The 14,587-nt window shown below is 42.8% G+C and overlaps 1 protein-coding gene across 2 annotated transcripts in view; it reads left to right on the top strand.

Moving 5' to 3' along the window:
* Positions 1-11,578: 11,578 nt before the first annotated feature.
* dph6 (diphthamine biosynthesis 6) overlaps positions 11,579-14,587 on the top strand; it is a 91,177-nt gene continuing 88,168 nt past the window's right edge. The window contains exons 1-3 of one of the 2 annotated variants that reach the window (XM_039009690.1): positions 11,579-11,728; positions 12,074-12,165; positions 12,319-12,503. In XM_039009690.1, the coding sequence (XP_038865618.1) occupies positions 11,706-11,728; positions 12,074-12,165; positions 12,319-12,503 (300 nt within the window). In that variant the 5' untranslated portion in view covers positions 11,579-11,705. Of the gene's footprint in view, positions 11,729-12,073; positions 12,166-12,318; positions 12,504-14,587 lie in introns of those variants that run through there. The other variant, XM_039009692.1, reaches the window with a different exon arrangement.

Raw genomic sequence — 14,587 nt, 5'->3', positions numbered from 1 at the left:
GGGACTTTGGCAAAGGAATTCACTATGTCATACACTGGCAGACAAACACGAAAGGCTTGGTTCAAATGCTATTGGATTTCTCCTCCTTCTCGTTGACTAAAATTAGATCATGTTTTCAAACACACCAATTATGGGATGACAGAAGCAAGAGACACGGTCAAGAAGTGAAATATGGTGGATGTTCTCTTAGCAATGTTTCAAACTTTTTCAGAAATTCTAGATGTCCAATAGAATAAAGACTATCCCTTTCATATCTGTTCCATGAAAACATGCTTTTATTGGGGGAGAAAAGGTGGTGTTCAAATGGTGTGTTATCGAATGTGTTTGCTCAGTGTTTATGGCTTTAGGGTGAATTATGGCCTAACAAATTCATAGAGCTGACGAAGACCAGACACTTTCTTGTGTCATTATCAGCCATTAACCTGACGAACTGAGGTGAAAATAAATGAAAATAAATATGACAACTGAGTTCATCATTTATTGTCCCTGTATTTGAAGGATGGATCTGAAATGGTGCCTTAAATACTATTTTGTTTTTTCTCTAATCGGCCTAGAACAGAGGAAAGACTATGCTTCATCCCTGATCCAAATCTTATCCTGCTGTATCTAGATTTCCCACTCCTCTTATGGGTAGAAGTAATTTCCTATCAACCCTAACCCAGAACCAAACCGGAGAGTAATATCATCATTAATATGACAATTACCAGGATAAAAACCTTCTTTGTGCACTTGGTTTAAGATGGTAATATAAGTGTGGTGAATTTATGATTAATCTACAAACGCTGCCGTAATGTACCTTATTATTACTATGAATCACCTAAGAGCCAGAACCAGAGGTACAAATGACCTTAACCGTTTAATTATGTCTAATTGAATTTCATTTTCTTTAAAGTCATCCTTTCGGTGTCGTCTTTATGACTATGGAAGAGATGTCTGCCAAGGCATGGTGGATCCCCCCAGAGTTAAATACATACAGTGTACAGTGTTCCAGAGTTAATGGGACAGCTAATTGACAGTGAACCATAGGAGGTTAATAATAGACACTTAATTGACTCCTATCAATTTGTTACACTAGGACCATCACTGCCATCACTGCTAGGCCTCGTTCTAACATGGAGAGGAGCCAGTCTCCTTCCCAGCCAATCCAGGACTCTGCTAGAAGAAATATAGTTCATATACAGAAATATTAAATGAAATCACATGACTTCGCTTTTTTACATCCTAAACCATGATTGCTTGGAGATCAGAATTCTATCCACTGGTTGTTCATCTCTGATGTAGCTCACTGTATCCTAGAGCTGTTCCACTCAGGGCACAGCACCATTTGGCCGGCGGCAAGTGCGTGACACATTTCCATACAGCTATCTGCATTTCTCCATCAGCATCCAGGAAGTGAACGTTTATTTTCTCTGAAGCTACGTAAAGGAATAATACACCCCCCCTATTAATTTAGAATGGTGATTATGACACGTCAGTTACTGCCCCAGGCCCTCTAGGATCAGTCCAAGCCCCCCTCTAGCCTCTCAGCCCTCCAGACCCCTCCCTGTGTATATATCCATTTCAACTGATCCTGAACAATCACACAGCAGGAACAGACATGTTCCCCTGTGAGGGCCTTCTATATGCAGACGCTTACAGTACAACCAACTGTTGGGATCTGAGGCTGTGGGCTGAGACACTGAAACCAATTACAAACTTTAGAAGCCTGTTTAAAACTCAAATACACTACAAAATTTGCAGCAGCAAAAGAATGATCAAATTAAGATCCTACTTCTGTACATACATACATTTGTCTGAGGAGAGGCCAGACCGACTGGACAAACTGTGTGGTCATCAGACCAACCATAAAGAAAATAAATGCACTTCTCTGAGAGCACAGCCCAAATGCACCAATTAAACACTCAACACTCTGACGCTGCACACACTCTCTTTCCCCCTTTAATTCATGGTAATTTTATGTTTATGCACATGAGGCTGGTAGCCTCTTAATTTGATCGAATGTAAATAGTGCTCATTGGAATACAGGGATGGCAGAGGGCAATACATCACTTGGATGGCTTCAACAGTTGAGAGTGAGCTGAGAGATGAACTTTACAGGGAGAGATGCAAGCTGGCTGGGAAACGCAAGGTTTTGGAAGGTTGAGGATATTCATCAAAGCAATTATTGAAAGTGTTTTTCGCTGACATCATAGTCCCAGCTCATATATCAGGCAGTGGCGGCGTGTGTATGACTTAGTGACATAGGTTGAGTGGAGGACATTGAGCAGTAAAAATTAGCAGGTTATCCCGGGTGAAAAATGGGGGGCCCTAAGGAGAAAGCATTTGTTATTCTAAAGAACCCCAGTTTCTGAAGTACATTTTCGGATGTTATTGTTTACATTTCAGCATTCTTGATTGTGGATGTGTCCATGTGCACTTTGTAATAGATTTATTTCCATTATGGTACTTAGTGTTTGTTATCATTGTTGCCATTATTGTTGCTTAGCAAATAATATGCTTTCGGGCAACAGGCTGACACAATAGTGGAATAGTATTTACGGTATTTCAAATCCTCTTGAAAGATCTTTCCAATGTTAGAGAGAGAGAAAAAGAGAGAGAGATAGTGAGAGAGATAGTGAGAGTGAGAGTGAGAGAGAGAGAGAGTGAGAGTGAGAGTGAGAGTGAGAGTGAGAGAGAGAGAGAGAGAGAGAGAGAGAGAGAGAGAGAGAGAGAGAGGTGTGTAGATACTAGTGGATAGTGCCAGGGCAGGGATTCACACGCATGTATTGTGAACACGTGAGGTGAGCTGGCATGAGGAGTGTGTGTGCTGCCTGGTCCCCTGTGTGTGCTCTCTTTGTCCTACAGCAGGAAGCAGCGATCAGGAAGCAGCGATCAGGAAGCAGTGAGCAGGAAGCAGCGGATACCAGCCTCTTGCATCAGCCATCTCCGAGAGAGCAGGCTCTTCCTCAAGAGGAGAGGAGAGCGAGAAAGGGGACATGGTATCTGGCATGGCAACACTCTTCTCTCACACACATAAATGCACACACATCCAAATGCATGCACACAAGCATACACACACACACACTGTAGGCCGTCATTGTAAATAAGAATTTGTTCTTAACTGACTTTCCTAGTTAAATAAAGGTTAAATTAAATACTGCACAATCCCTATGCTTCCCAATTATGGTGAGAGATAGAGTGGAGTTTGGACCCCGTATGTACTGAGGTCACGAACCCCTCCACCCCCGTCTCTCTACTCCTCCAGTCCAGCTGGCCCATCTCACAGCTTGCCCTTTGACAGTAATGTTAGGGAATAACAGTGTTCTTTTACATGGGACATCTGTATGTCCTGTACTGTACTCTCCAGTACTGTACTGATAATATACACCCCATCTCACCATCTGAATCGAAGATGTGGTAAACAAGCAGAAGGCCCCTCCCTCTTGGGAAGCGCCAGAGAACATCAGAGGACTCCCAGGGTCTCCTACATTTGTCCTGCATGGATCGAATCCTCTGAGGCACACGCCCACTGGGCTGGCTGGGAGTCTGCTGACCCTAGCCTGAACCCGGGATATCAGGGGTTAGCCAAGGGCTAGCAGGCAAGGAGCTGAGATGGGTGTGGTGCTGGAGGTTAGCAGAGAGGAGGGAGATGGAGGAGGTAGAGAGAGGAGGGGAAGGAGGGCTAATAAACACAACAGAGGAAGCTACATCAGGATGTTTCTTTTATAGCCGGCTGGTACTTGAAGGTATCAGACCCCTCCTTTTAGCCGGCCAGATGAATCCTGCATAGGGGGAATAGGTGGAAAAGATGAGATCAAGGTTTTTACAAGGTCACGGGGAGGTCAATGATGGGTCATGGCTTTTTGCGATGCTGTGTCTTTGTCGATCCTATCCAGTGTGAGTGGGGCATTGAAGGACTTTACACGAACACACACACACAAACACACACCCCTCCAGACAACCCTTTCCTGCCCCCCCCCCCCCCCCCCCCCTTCCCCCCTCCAGCACTGTCCACTCCTGTCTGATTCCTTGTTTAATTTTTATTACAAGCCTCCTACTGGGGCCTGAACTTCTTGCCCCGTCTGAACTGGGGTGACAGCTCTCTAAATCACTGCGTTTTAGTGGAGCTGCCTCCTTTTGTATACACTTTAATCACAGGACTCCAGCAGCCAGGAATATTGGGCCCAGTGTATGGAATTCACCCCATAAAAGCCATGCAGAGGCCACTGGTGTGCTTCTCATGGCAGAATCGCTGACAGAATTACTTTTGTTTCTCCCTGAGACAGACAAGACAGTGGTTGGCGGGGTATCGGCGGGGGCTCTCTCTTTTAACCGGGTTGACAATCAATCGCCTGGGATCAACAGGTTTTAGGCCGTAAACTTGAGGTCATGTCCCGCCAGGCGGACCGTTTCTCATCTGGCGGCGAGGACGGTAATGTGGCAGCAGTGGTCGCAGGAGGCCTTGGCTTTTGTTTGTTATTTATGGTTAGTCACAGGTTTAGAAATGGTTCTGAATGATCAGAGGCCATCTCTCACACAATGCTCACCGGAGCTTTAGAGCGATTGGTTGGTCGGTTAACCCTCTTGGTGCACAGCGTATCTGTGTGAACGTCTTTCTATGAATCTCAAACTCAAGTCAGATTTGTATGGTAGCTCCTTCTGAGTCTTCAATAAATATGTACACTGTTAGACCCTATTTAATGCTTTTGGCACATGCAAAGTCAACCAAAAGTCAATGATTCATACTGTAAATCATCAGATGAGCAGTCTAGCTGAACTCTTTCTAAGGCCCTCAACGTTCATGGTCCAGACTGAAGCAGCTCTCAGAATACAGTAACACTGATTGCGGATTATAATTTTTTCCATGTGGCTCCTGCGGTTTTCCAGCGCTTACAGTACAGCTAGTCCTGGTTCCCCCTTCTTCATGCCGTCACCCCAGTCCAGGATGTGATTAAATATTAGATCACTAAACTGCGTCCACAGATCAAGTGCTTTCTCCTTGTCTTCCTCCCTCTCCGCAATCTCCTTCTACTCCTCCCTCTCTTCCTATTCCTCCTTCATAGGAGGCGTACTTCTGCCCGGCTGGATATTTATAGTGCCTGTGTTGACATTGGACTCCGTGTTAGAGATATAGCCACGGCTCAAAACCACAAGACAAATGGCAGACCCAGACGGGTTGTGTTCTGGTGGAAAGCTAGTTAGCTTAGCCGAGACTAGGCTAGGGCAGGTGACCTAAGAGAGGGAGAGGATGTATGACCAGGCCACAGTATATTAGGATAAAACAGGTTTTTATTGAATTTGTCAGAATGACTGAGGCACTAAAGAGATATTGGATGTTGACAGCTACTTTGTTTCATCAGTTGGCAGGGAGAGAAACAAAACATGTGTCTGTTTCACCAATAGAGAATGGGTTCGGTCCTCGGAGTCAGGGAAAATGTTAGAAACTGAACTCCAATATATAACTGCATTATTCACCAGTGAGTCAAACTACATGGCTGATTGAAGTAAAGTGGTCCTCCTAAAGCTTCTAAGTCCCTCCAAATCTCATGGAGGAGAGAGTTGGGACAGTCAAATGAGAATGAGTGGGGCTTTAGACAGGCAGCATCCATGAACTGGCCCCCGATGCAGAGCAGGTGCTGGCCCCCGATGCAGAGCAGGTGGTGGCTTTGATTAGGAAGCAGATCGTATAATCTCAGTGTGGGCTCCAAAACAGCTCATACACACACACACACACACACACACACACACACACACACACACACACACACACACACACACACACACACACACACACACACACACACACACACACACACACACACACACACACACACACACACACACACACACACACACACCACATCCGAGGCAGTGCCCTGTGACAAGATATCCACACTCAAAGCCCACAGGGCATATACTGGTTGAATCAACATTGTTTCCACTTAATTTCAATGAAATTACAATGAACCAACGTGGAATAGACATTGAATTGAACACACACGCACACTGTACACCTCACACACACTCTTCATAGATATGGGGCCCATTCTGACAAGAGTCAAGTTGACTTGGCATTGGGCGGGCTGGGGCAATCCAAGAAAAGCAAAGTGGACCCACGAGAGGGCTGAGGCTTTTGTGTTTGCAGAGTGTCACACTTCATCATGCGGGAAACCCATAACAGGGCCGGGAAGACATTTGAAGCTCGGGAGGGTGTGTGGGGATAACATTTGTGGCTACCTCTGATGTCAGCTCCAATATTCTGATTGCAAGCTATTTCCTGGATTAAGATTGTGTTTGTCGGGCGCAAGTGAAGCCGTTCGCGGTATTGTATATCAGAGAGCAGACATCTTAATTTCGCTATCCCACTAAGAGATCTGGGGATGATTCATTGGCAGCAAGTAAAGTCCCAAGTGTTATAGTTGTTTAATGTTACATTTCTACAAAAAGAGTGATAGAATTCCTACTATTATTGTGATGCCACAACTTTAGGTTAGTTTGTACTGTGCAATTCATCTTCATTTTTTTCTCTTCTGAAGTGGAATGATGAGTTTCTGTATTCTAGGCTGTCTATACTTATGACAGTTACTTATGACAGAGTACACAGAGTAGTAAAGAATAAGAAAAAAGAAAACAAATCAGGAAGTATCATTAGTGTTCCTACCCTGGCTGATAATCAGGACAAGGCCTTTGAGGGTGTCTCTGTAAAACATTAAGGCTCTTGTGTACAAAATTGTGTTTGGCAGCAGTCAGGTGACGGTAGGCACGTAGTAGTGCATGTCGTTTCCCTGGCTGCCTTATAATTAGCAGAATGGTGTACTTTAATCGACCACATCCACTTGGCTGGCGCTTCACAAGGGGAACAGAACTGCACCCTTAATTTGATTCTGGGATTTTGGAAGGAAAATCAAAGACAATTTAAAATCAGGAAAATATTCATAGAAAATCACATTTGTACTTAGGGATGCTTGGTCGAAACGTTTCTGTTTCTCTTGTGTTGAGAATGTCCACAGCTCATGATTAATGCTCTATAAGATGAAAATTCATTAATTCAACGTATGTGATTGGCTCCCAGAATCCCTATACAATCCCTGTATGGGATAGGGTTCCCTTTGGATATGAATTAACATCAACGTTTGTGCGGCATGGAGGATATTTGAGATTTATGAATGCAAGCCCCACCTAATCATATTCACAACAGCATCATCCCCTTCAAAATGAGTCTGAGGTTTTCCACACCAAAAACAGAGCTGGAGGAGACAAACACTGATAAACACTTCACTCAAACCAATGATTTGAGAGCTTTCAGTGGAGGCAGAAAAAAGGGAGCCTTCAAGAAGGAAGACAATTTTCATCAACCTCACCCGCTCGCATTTACAAAAGCATCGGCTTTTCCGCCAAATAAAATAAAGATATAAAAGCAGGACATTTTCTGGGGGGATTTCCAGCAATCTCAATCATTGTTATCCAGCTGAGGGGCCTTTTTAAGCATCGCACTGAGATCAAACACAATTTGGATCACGTTTCCTCACATTTCTAATCAAGGGCGCATTAGCCTAAGACATTAATGAGTCTACTAATCCATTTGGGCCCCTCGTGGTAACAGTTAATTGTCTGTAAAAATGTGTACAAATCCCCATTTTGGTTGTTTACTAACTGATTTGGATGTGGTTTGGCCCTAAAGAGGCATCATTATGTTGATAGTGCATTGGAAAATGAGCCTCTTGATCGAGGAAACATCACAGTGGGGCTGAGTTAAAGATACACAGAGCTGCTTTCAAAATGTCTGTCTATCTCACATTAAACTGTCAAATAAACATCAACAATGTTTTGGAACACTGCCACAATATTCAACCAATGACCCCTTGGTGAATATTAACTAATTTCTGTCAAAGTATTCTATAAGAGCTCACAAGCTGTAGAGACACTATGTGAGGCGTATGACTAGTGTACGCTGCTGAACTCAATAGGAACTCAAATTGAGCCCTGCCAGGTAGGCTAAATGCTGTGATGTTGTTTGGATGGTTTCAACCACTGATATGCCTTAGTGAGGCCTGAGTCTGAGAGAGCAGGGAGTTTAACACGAACAGACCGCCAGGTGTTCTGGTTTTGGACCCTCAGCTTCTCATTGGCCAGGGGGATACACCAGGCTTGATCTGGCAGCTAATCACAAGCCGCTTCTGCTTTGTGTTTGTGGCCTTATGAAGAATTGGAACCCAAATTGAGTTCTGCACAAAGTCAGAATCTAGACTCTGGAATGGCTTGAGTTTAAGCAGAGCACACTTTAGGAAGGTTACTGATACACACTAATGTAAGGGGAAATTGTTATTCAAATATGTGCACCGGGAGAAGAACAGAACCTGACTCTATTCTCTCACTGTGAATGTTTGGAAATAAAGTCTGCCCCCTGAGAAAATACAATCATTTCAAATGCTTTAAGGAGTTCAGTTTCACTGCACAGCTGACCCTCAACATTGTTTGTCATTCCCTTGTATATCCTTTGATATTTCTAATAAGTGTGTTATTTCTGTTTTCTAGTTACGCACATTTTTTTGTCATTAGTCTAGTGATGATATATTATTAAAACAAAATGCAAATTGATTTGGCATCAAAGTATAAATTGAATCCTTGCACTAAGGTACACATATTGTCAACATATTTCACTATTTCTAGCATCTGTGTAGTATAGGGACTGTCTATTGAAAAGAATACAAAGAGAAAGGTGCATTTATGTTCTTGCCCCTCCATGTCCGACCTTGAGTGGCCTGTCCTGGCACTTCATTTATCGGCCCGGGATTTCAGCCTTACTTTCTCATTACACCGAAAGATTTTTGTGTCCTTGTGCAAAAAAAAAAAGTTGTGTAATATGTGTAAATCACTTGTCATAATTCACATGCTCTTTTACGGAAAGGCCAATGGTGCCATTTCCTCCGCCTTGCTTCCATATTTATGCGTCTCATATTCACGTCATTACCTATGTCTTGGTTGCACGACCCATCAACACTTTTTATCCCCCTCGCACCAACAAAAATGACATAAAACACTCTTTTATGTCTAAAAAACAGAACACACTTCTTTATTAATTTGTCTGGATAATAAACTACTTAATAAACTACAGCTGATAAGTGAGGTAATTTGCATTGGTCAGAGCCGATGGGCATTATTGGGAAATGACCAGAAGATATGAAGCTGTGTGGTGAAGAAATACCAACACAATTGGAAAATTGGTGCTGATATATTTATGAGTTTACAAAACTGAAGGACAAACAGAGCTATTGGGCGGTGTCCTTTCGGAGAAAGGGCAGCTTTTCAACTGAGAAGGCTAAGAAAAAACAGGCGGCAAGTATCATTTTCACATTGTTTACAGTGTATATTGATTACATTTGATCAAAATCTTATTCATTTATCCATTTACTCCTATCTTATTCACAATCAGAAAAAAAGTTGAAAAGCAATATTAAATCATTTCCACCCTGCATTTGCAGACTGTATTTGCATGCTAAAATCAATTGGAATGATTTTAGTAATGCAATCATTCGCCTTACCACAAGGATGATACTACCAGTGGCCTCTAGCCTACTACTGTATGTATGTATTTCAGTGTCTGCACCACCAGGCTATACCTACACACTCACAGGGTATGGAAGGATTTCTTTAAGGGTGAAAGGAGCTCATCCTCAGGTCTGAGGCTTTGCTCCGCTTTTAAAAAGCAAAAACAGAACACGAGAAAGGAACATAGCAAAAAGCAGTGAGTTGAGAAGATGTCTTCTTCAATTTTGTACATTCAGACAAAATCAGTTGCATTTGGCCTGCTTAGGGGCAGAAGGTGAGGGAAACACACCCCAGCAGTGCAATTATTCTACTCTGGCACAACAACAGATAGCAAAAAGAGCATCAAAAGGTTTCCTTAAGCCACAGCCTTCCCCCAGGGAAAAAAGCACAACCTGTGTGAATACCATAGCATGGATGTTTGGTTTGGGCTGTCTGTCTCTATGGCTACACGTTTATGGGGCGAGCGGGTGAGGGGTTTTATTTTCTGGACTTGTCTTGGGCTATACCCCTTTCAACCTATTTGTGGAATTTTTTAAATAGGCTAATAACAAATAATATAATGACGCAATAAGGCATGACAACCCAGGGATTATTGTGAATAACACGACAGGCCTGTACTAAACATCTAACAAACTCAAAATGAATCATTTACATGAACATTGAAACAAATCATCAAATCAAATGTTATTTGTCACATACACATGGTTAGTAGATGTTAATGTGAGTGTAGCGAAATGCTTGTGCTTCTAGTTCCGACCGTGCAGTAATATCTAACAAGTAATCTAACAATTCCCCAACAACTACCTGATACACACAAATATAAAGGGGTGAATGAGAATATGTACATGTAAGTATATGGATGAGCGATGGCTGAGCGGCATAGGCAAGGTGCAATAGATGGTATAAAGTACAGTATATACATGTGATAGGAGTAATGTAAGATATGTAAACATTATTAAAGTGTCATTATTTAGAGTGGCATTGTATAAAGTTACTAGTGATCCATTTATTAAAGTGGCCAGTGATTGGGTCTCAATGTAGGCAGCAGCCTCTCTGAGTTAGTGGTTGCTGTTGAGCAGTCTGATGGCCTTGAGATAGAAGCTGTTTTTCAGTCTCTCAGTCCCAGCTTTGATGCACCTGTACTGACCTCGCCTTCTGGATGGTAGCAGTGTAAACAGGCAGTGGCTCAGGTGGTTGATGATCTTTTTGGCCTTCCTGTGACATCAGGTGCTGTAGGTGTCATGGAGGGCAGGTAGTTTGCCCCCAGTGATGCGTTGTGCAGACCACACCACCCTCTGGAGAGCCTTTTTTAAAATGTTTTACTTTTATTTAACTAGGCAAGTCAGTTAAGAACAAATTCTTATTTTCAATGACGGCCTAGGACCAGTGGGTTAAATGCCTTGTTCAGGGGCAGAAGGACAGATTTTCACCTTGTCAGCTCGGGGATTCAATCTCTGTGTGGGTGAACCATTTCAGTTTGTATGTGATGTGTACGCAGAGGAAGTTATTTTGAGCTTGTGTCAATTTACCAGGAGGGCAATGTATGCCAAACAAAATCCATTGATTTAAAAATGTAACAAACCATACAACTCCATGCACAAGGACTACTTGTAACAATTTACACAGAACATTTTTACAAAAATACATTTATTTGAAGAGCAGTGCAGACGCAAAGTTTGGTAACAGAATGATGGAACCAACAGCACAAACCGTCATACCATCTGCGCTGTACTTCAAGGAAATGTATTTTTGTAAAATGTTCTGTGTAAATTGTTAAAAGTAGTCCTTGTGCATAGAGTTGTATGGTTTGTTAAACTTTGAAATCAATGGAAATTTATTGGCATATATATATATATATATATATATATATATATATATATATATATATATATATATATATATATATATATATATATTTTTTTTTACATTACGGAGCAAAGTGCTCATTGTAATAAATGTTTTATTTTAAATCAGGCACCCCAAAGGACAGCTTCATTCATTAAGGTCCTTTCATCCAGGAAGTGCTTGCTCACATTAGTTTTTGTGTACATGTCGAACGGCTGCTGTGACTGGTTGCTATGCTGCTACACATATTCAGAGTAAACGAAACATAGATAACATTTTCCGATTATGCATTTAGTAACTGTTTATGTCTACAGAAATATTGCATAAAGAAAATGAAAGTAGTCGCGTTGATAAGGTAAACCTAAATAATTGCTGTCACAGCTCTCCTGTTCTACGTTTTCTAGCTAGCTATCTAAGAAGGATGTGTTGCTTGCTAACTAGATAGCTATATCCTGTACTTTGTTATTTCGTTTAAGATGCAGTGTGGGGGAAATAGCATGCATCGTTATTCGTTACAGAAATAAAGGTTCATAACATTCTGAATACATGCAAGTAAGAGGAACTTGCATTTCAGTATAGAACTAAAGGAAATCACCCTAACATTCGTATGTTTCTGATCATAGTGACAGTGATACGGCTATTTACATAGTTGCACCTTCATGTAGTGAATGCATTAATCCCTCTGACTGTATTGTTGCAGTGGAGGCAAAGACAGCTGTTATAACATGATGCAATGTGTTGCTGCTGGGCACCAGATAGTAGCGCTGGCCAACCTGCGTCCTGCTAACAAGGGTGAGATGTCTACCTGTTTTTCCTCCTGTATGTGTGGGTACTTAAAACAAAATTCAAATATTGGTCAATGTTTCCCCTAAGAGATGTGCCTTGCCAAAGTGGAACAGTAATACTGTAAATTAATGAACTTCTGTTATCCATCACCTGTGTTAGATGAGTTGGACAGCTACATGTATCAGACGGTGGGGCACCAGGCCATAGACCTGTATGCTGAGGCTATGGATCTGCCCCTGTACAGACGCACCATCCAGGGCTCCAGCCTCGACACTGGGAGAGACTACAGCCAGACAGAGGGAGACGAAGTGGAAGACCTCTACCACCTACTGAGCATGGTTCAGGTAAACCTCAACATGGAGGAGTGAGTGGTGACTTGGGGACAGATAAGAGGAGTTGCATTGCTAGTGTTTTAGCAAGATGAGGCAACAGCAAATTGGTTGGCAAAAGAGACTACACTGGTAGCCTATAAGACCAACCTATTTACTCTGCAATCAGTTCTTAGAAGTAGCCTAGTCTGTTGATATCAAGGACCCCCTTTATAAAATGCCATACAGTCTCATCAGACATACTCGTGACTACACTTCAAGGTTCAGAGAGAGCTACGCTAAGCTACATGACATGTGTCACAGTCTATGAGCCGACTATCAATCTATCATCACTCTCTGGTATATGGAGGTTATCTAACGGTTGTGGTGTGTTATAGGGAGGTTATCTAATGGTAGTGGTGTGGTATAGGGAGGTTATCTAACGGTGTGGTGTGGTATAGGGAGGTTATCTAATGGTAGTGGTGTGGTATAGGGAGGTTATCTAACGGTATTGGTGTGGTGTGGTATAGGGAGGTTATCTAATGGTAGTGGTGTGGTATAGGGAGGTTATCGAACGGTTGTGGTGTGGTATAGGGAGGTTATCTAATGTTAGTGGTGTTGTATATGGAGGTTATCTAACGGTGTGGTGTGGTATAGGGAGGTTATCTAATGGTAGTGGTGTGGTATAGGGAGGTTATCTAACGGTAGTGGTGTGGTATAGGGAGGTTATCTAACGGTTGTGGTGTGGTATAGGGAGGTTATCTAATGGTAGTGATGTGGTATAGGGAGGTTATCTAACGGTAGTGGTGTGGTATAGGGAGGTTATCTAATGGTAGTGGTATGGTATAGGGAGGTTATCTAACGGTAGTGGTGTGGTGTGGTATAGGGAGGTTATCTAATGGTAGTGGTGTGGTATAGGGAGGTTATCTAACGGTTGTGGTGTGTTATAGGGAGGTTATCTAACGGTTGTGGTGTGGTATGGGGAGGTTATCTAACGGTAGTGGTGTGGTATAGGGAGGTTATCTAACGGTAGTGGTGTGGTATAGGGAGGTTATCTAACGGTTGTGGTGTGGTATAGGGAGGTTATCTAACGGTAGTGGTGTGGTATAGGGAGGTTATCTAACGGTAGTGGTGTGGTATAGGGAGGTTATCTAATGGTAGTGATGTGGTATAGGGAGGTTATCTAACGGTAGTGGTGTGGTATAGGGAGGTTATCTAATGGTAGTGGTATGGTATAGGGAGGTTATCTAACGGTAGTGGTGTGGTGTGGTATAGGGAGGTTATCTAACGGTTGTGGTGTGTTATAGGGAGGTTATCTAACGGTTGTGGTGTGGTATAGGGGGGTTATCTAACGGTTGTGGTGTGGTATGGGGAGATTATCTAACGGTATTGGTGTGGTGTGGTATAGGGAGGTTATCTAACGGTTGTGGTGTGGTATGGGGAGGTTATCTAACGGTAGTGGTGTGGTATAGGGAGGTTATCTAACGGTAGTGGTGTGGTATAGGGAGGTTATCTAACGGTAGTGGTGTGGTGTGGTATAGGGGGGTTATCTAACGGTTGTGGTGTGGTATGGGGAGGTTATCTAACGGTAGTGGTGTGGTATGGGGAGGTTATCTAACGGTAGTGGTGTGGTATAGGGAGGTTATCTAACAGTAGTGGTGTGGTATAGGGAGGTTATCTAACGGTATTGGTGTGGTATAGGGGGGTTATCTAACGGTTGTGGTGTGGTATGGGGAGGTTATCTAACGGTAGTGGTGTGGTATAGGGAGGTTATCTAACGGTAGTGGTGTGGTATAGGGAGGTTATCTAACGGTAGTGGTGTGGTATAGGGAGGTTATCTAATGGTAGTGGTGTGGTATAGGGAGGTTATCTAACGGTAGTGGTGTGGTATAGGGAGGTTATCTAATGGTAGTGGTGTGTTATAGGGGGGTTATCTAACGGTTGTGGTGTGGTATAGGGGGGTTATCTAACGGTTGTGGTGTGTTATAGGGAGATTATCTAACGGTAGTGGTGTGGTGTGGTATAGGGAGGATATCTAATGGTGTGGTATAGGGAGAATATCTAACGGTATTGGTGTGGTATAGGGAGGATATCTAATGGTGTGGTATAGGGAGGTTATC

Source organism: Salvelinus namaycush, chromosome 15 (assembly GCF_016432855.1).
Source record: "Salvelinus namaycush isolate Seneca chromosome 15, SaNama_1.0, whole genome shotgun sequence".
NCBI classification, from domain to species: domain Eukaryota; kingdom Metazoa; phylum Chordata; class Actinopteri; order Salmoniformes; family Salmonidae; genus Salvelinus; species Salvelinus namaycush.
This window is presented reverse-complemented; position numbering and strand designations above follow the sequence as displayed.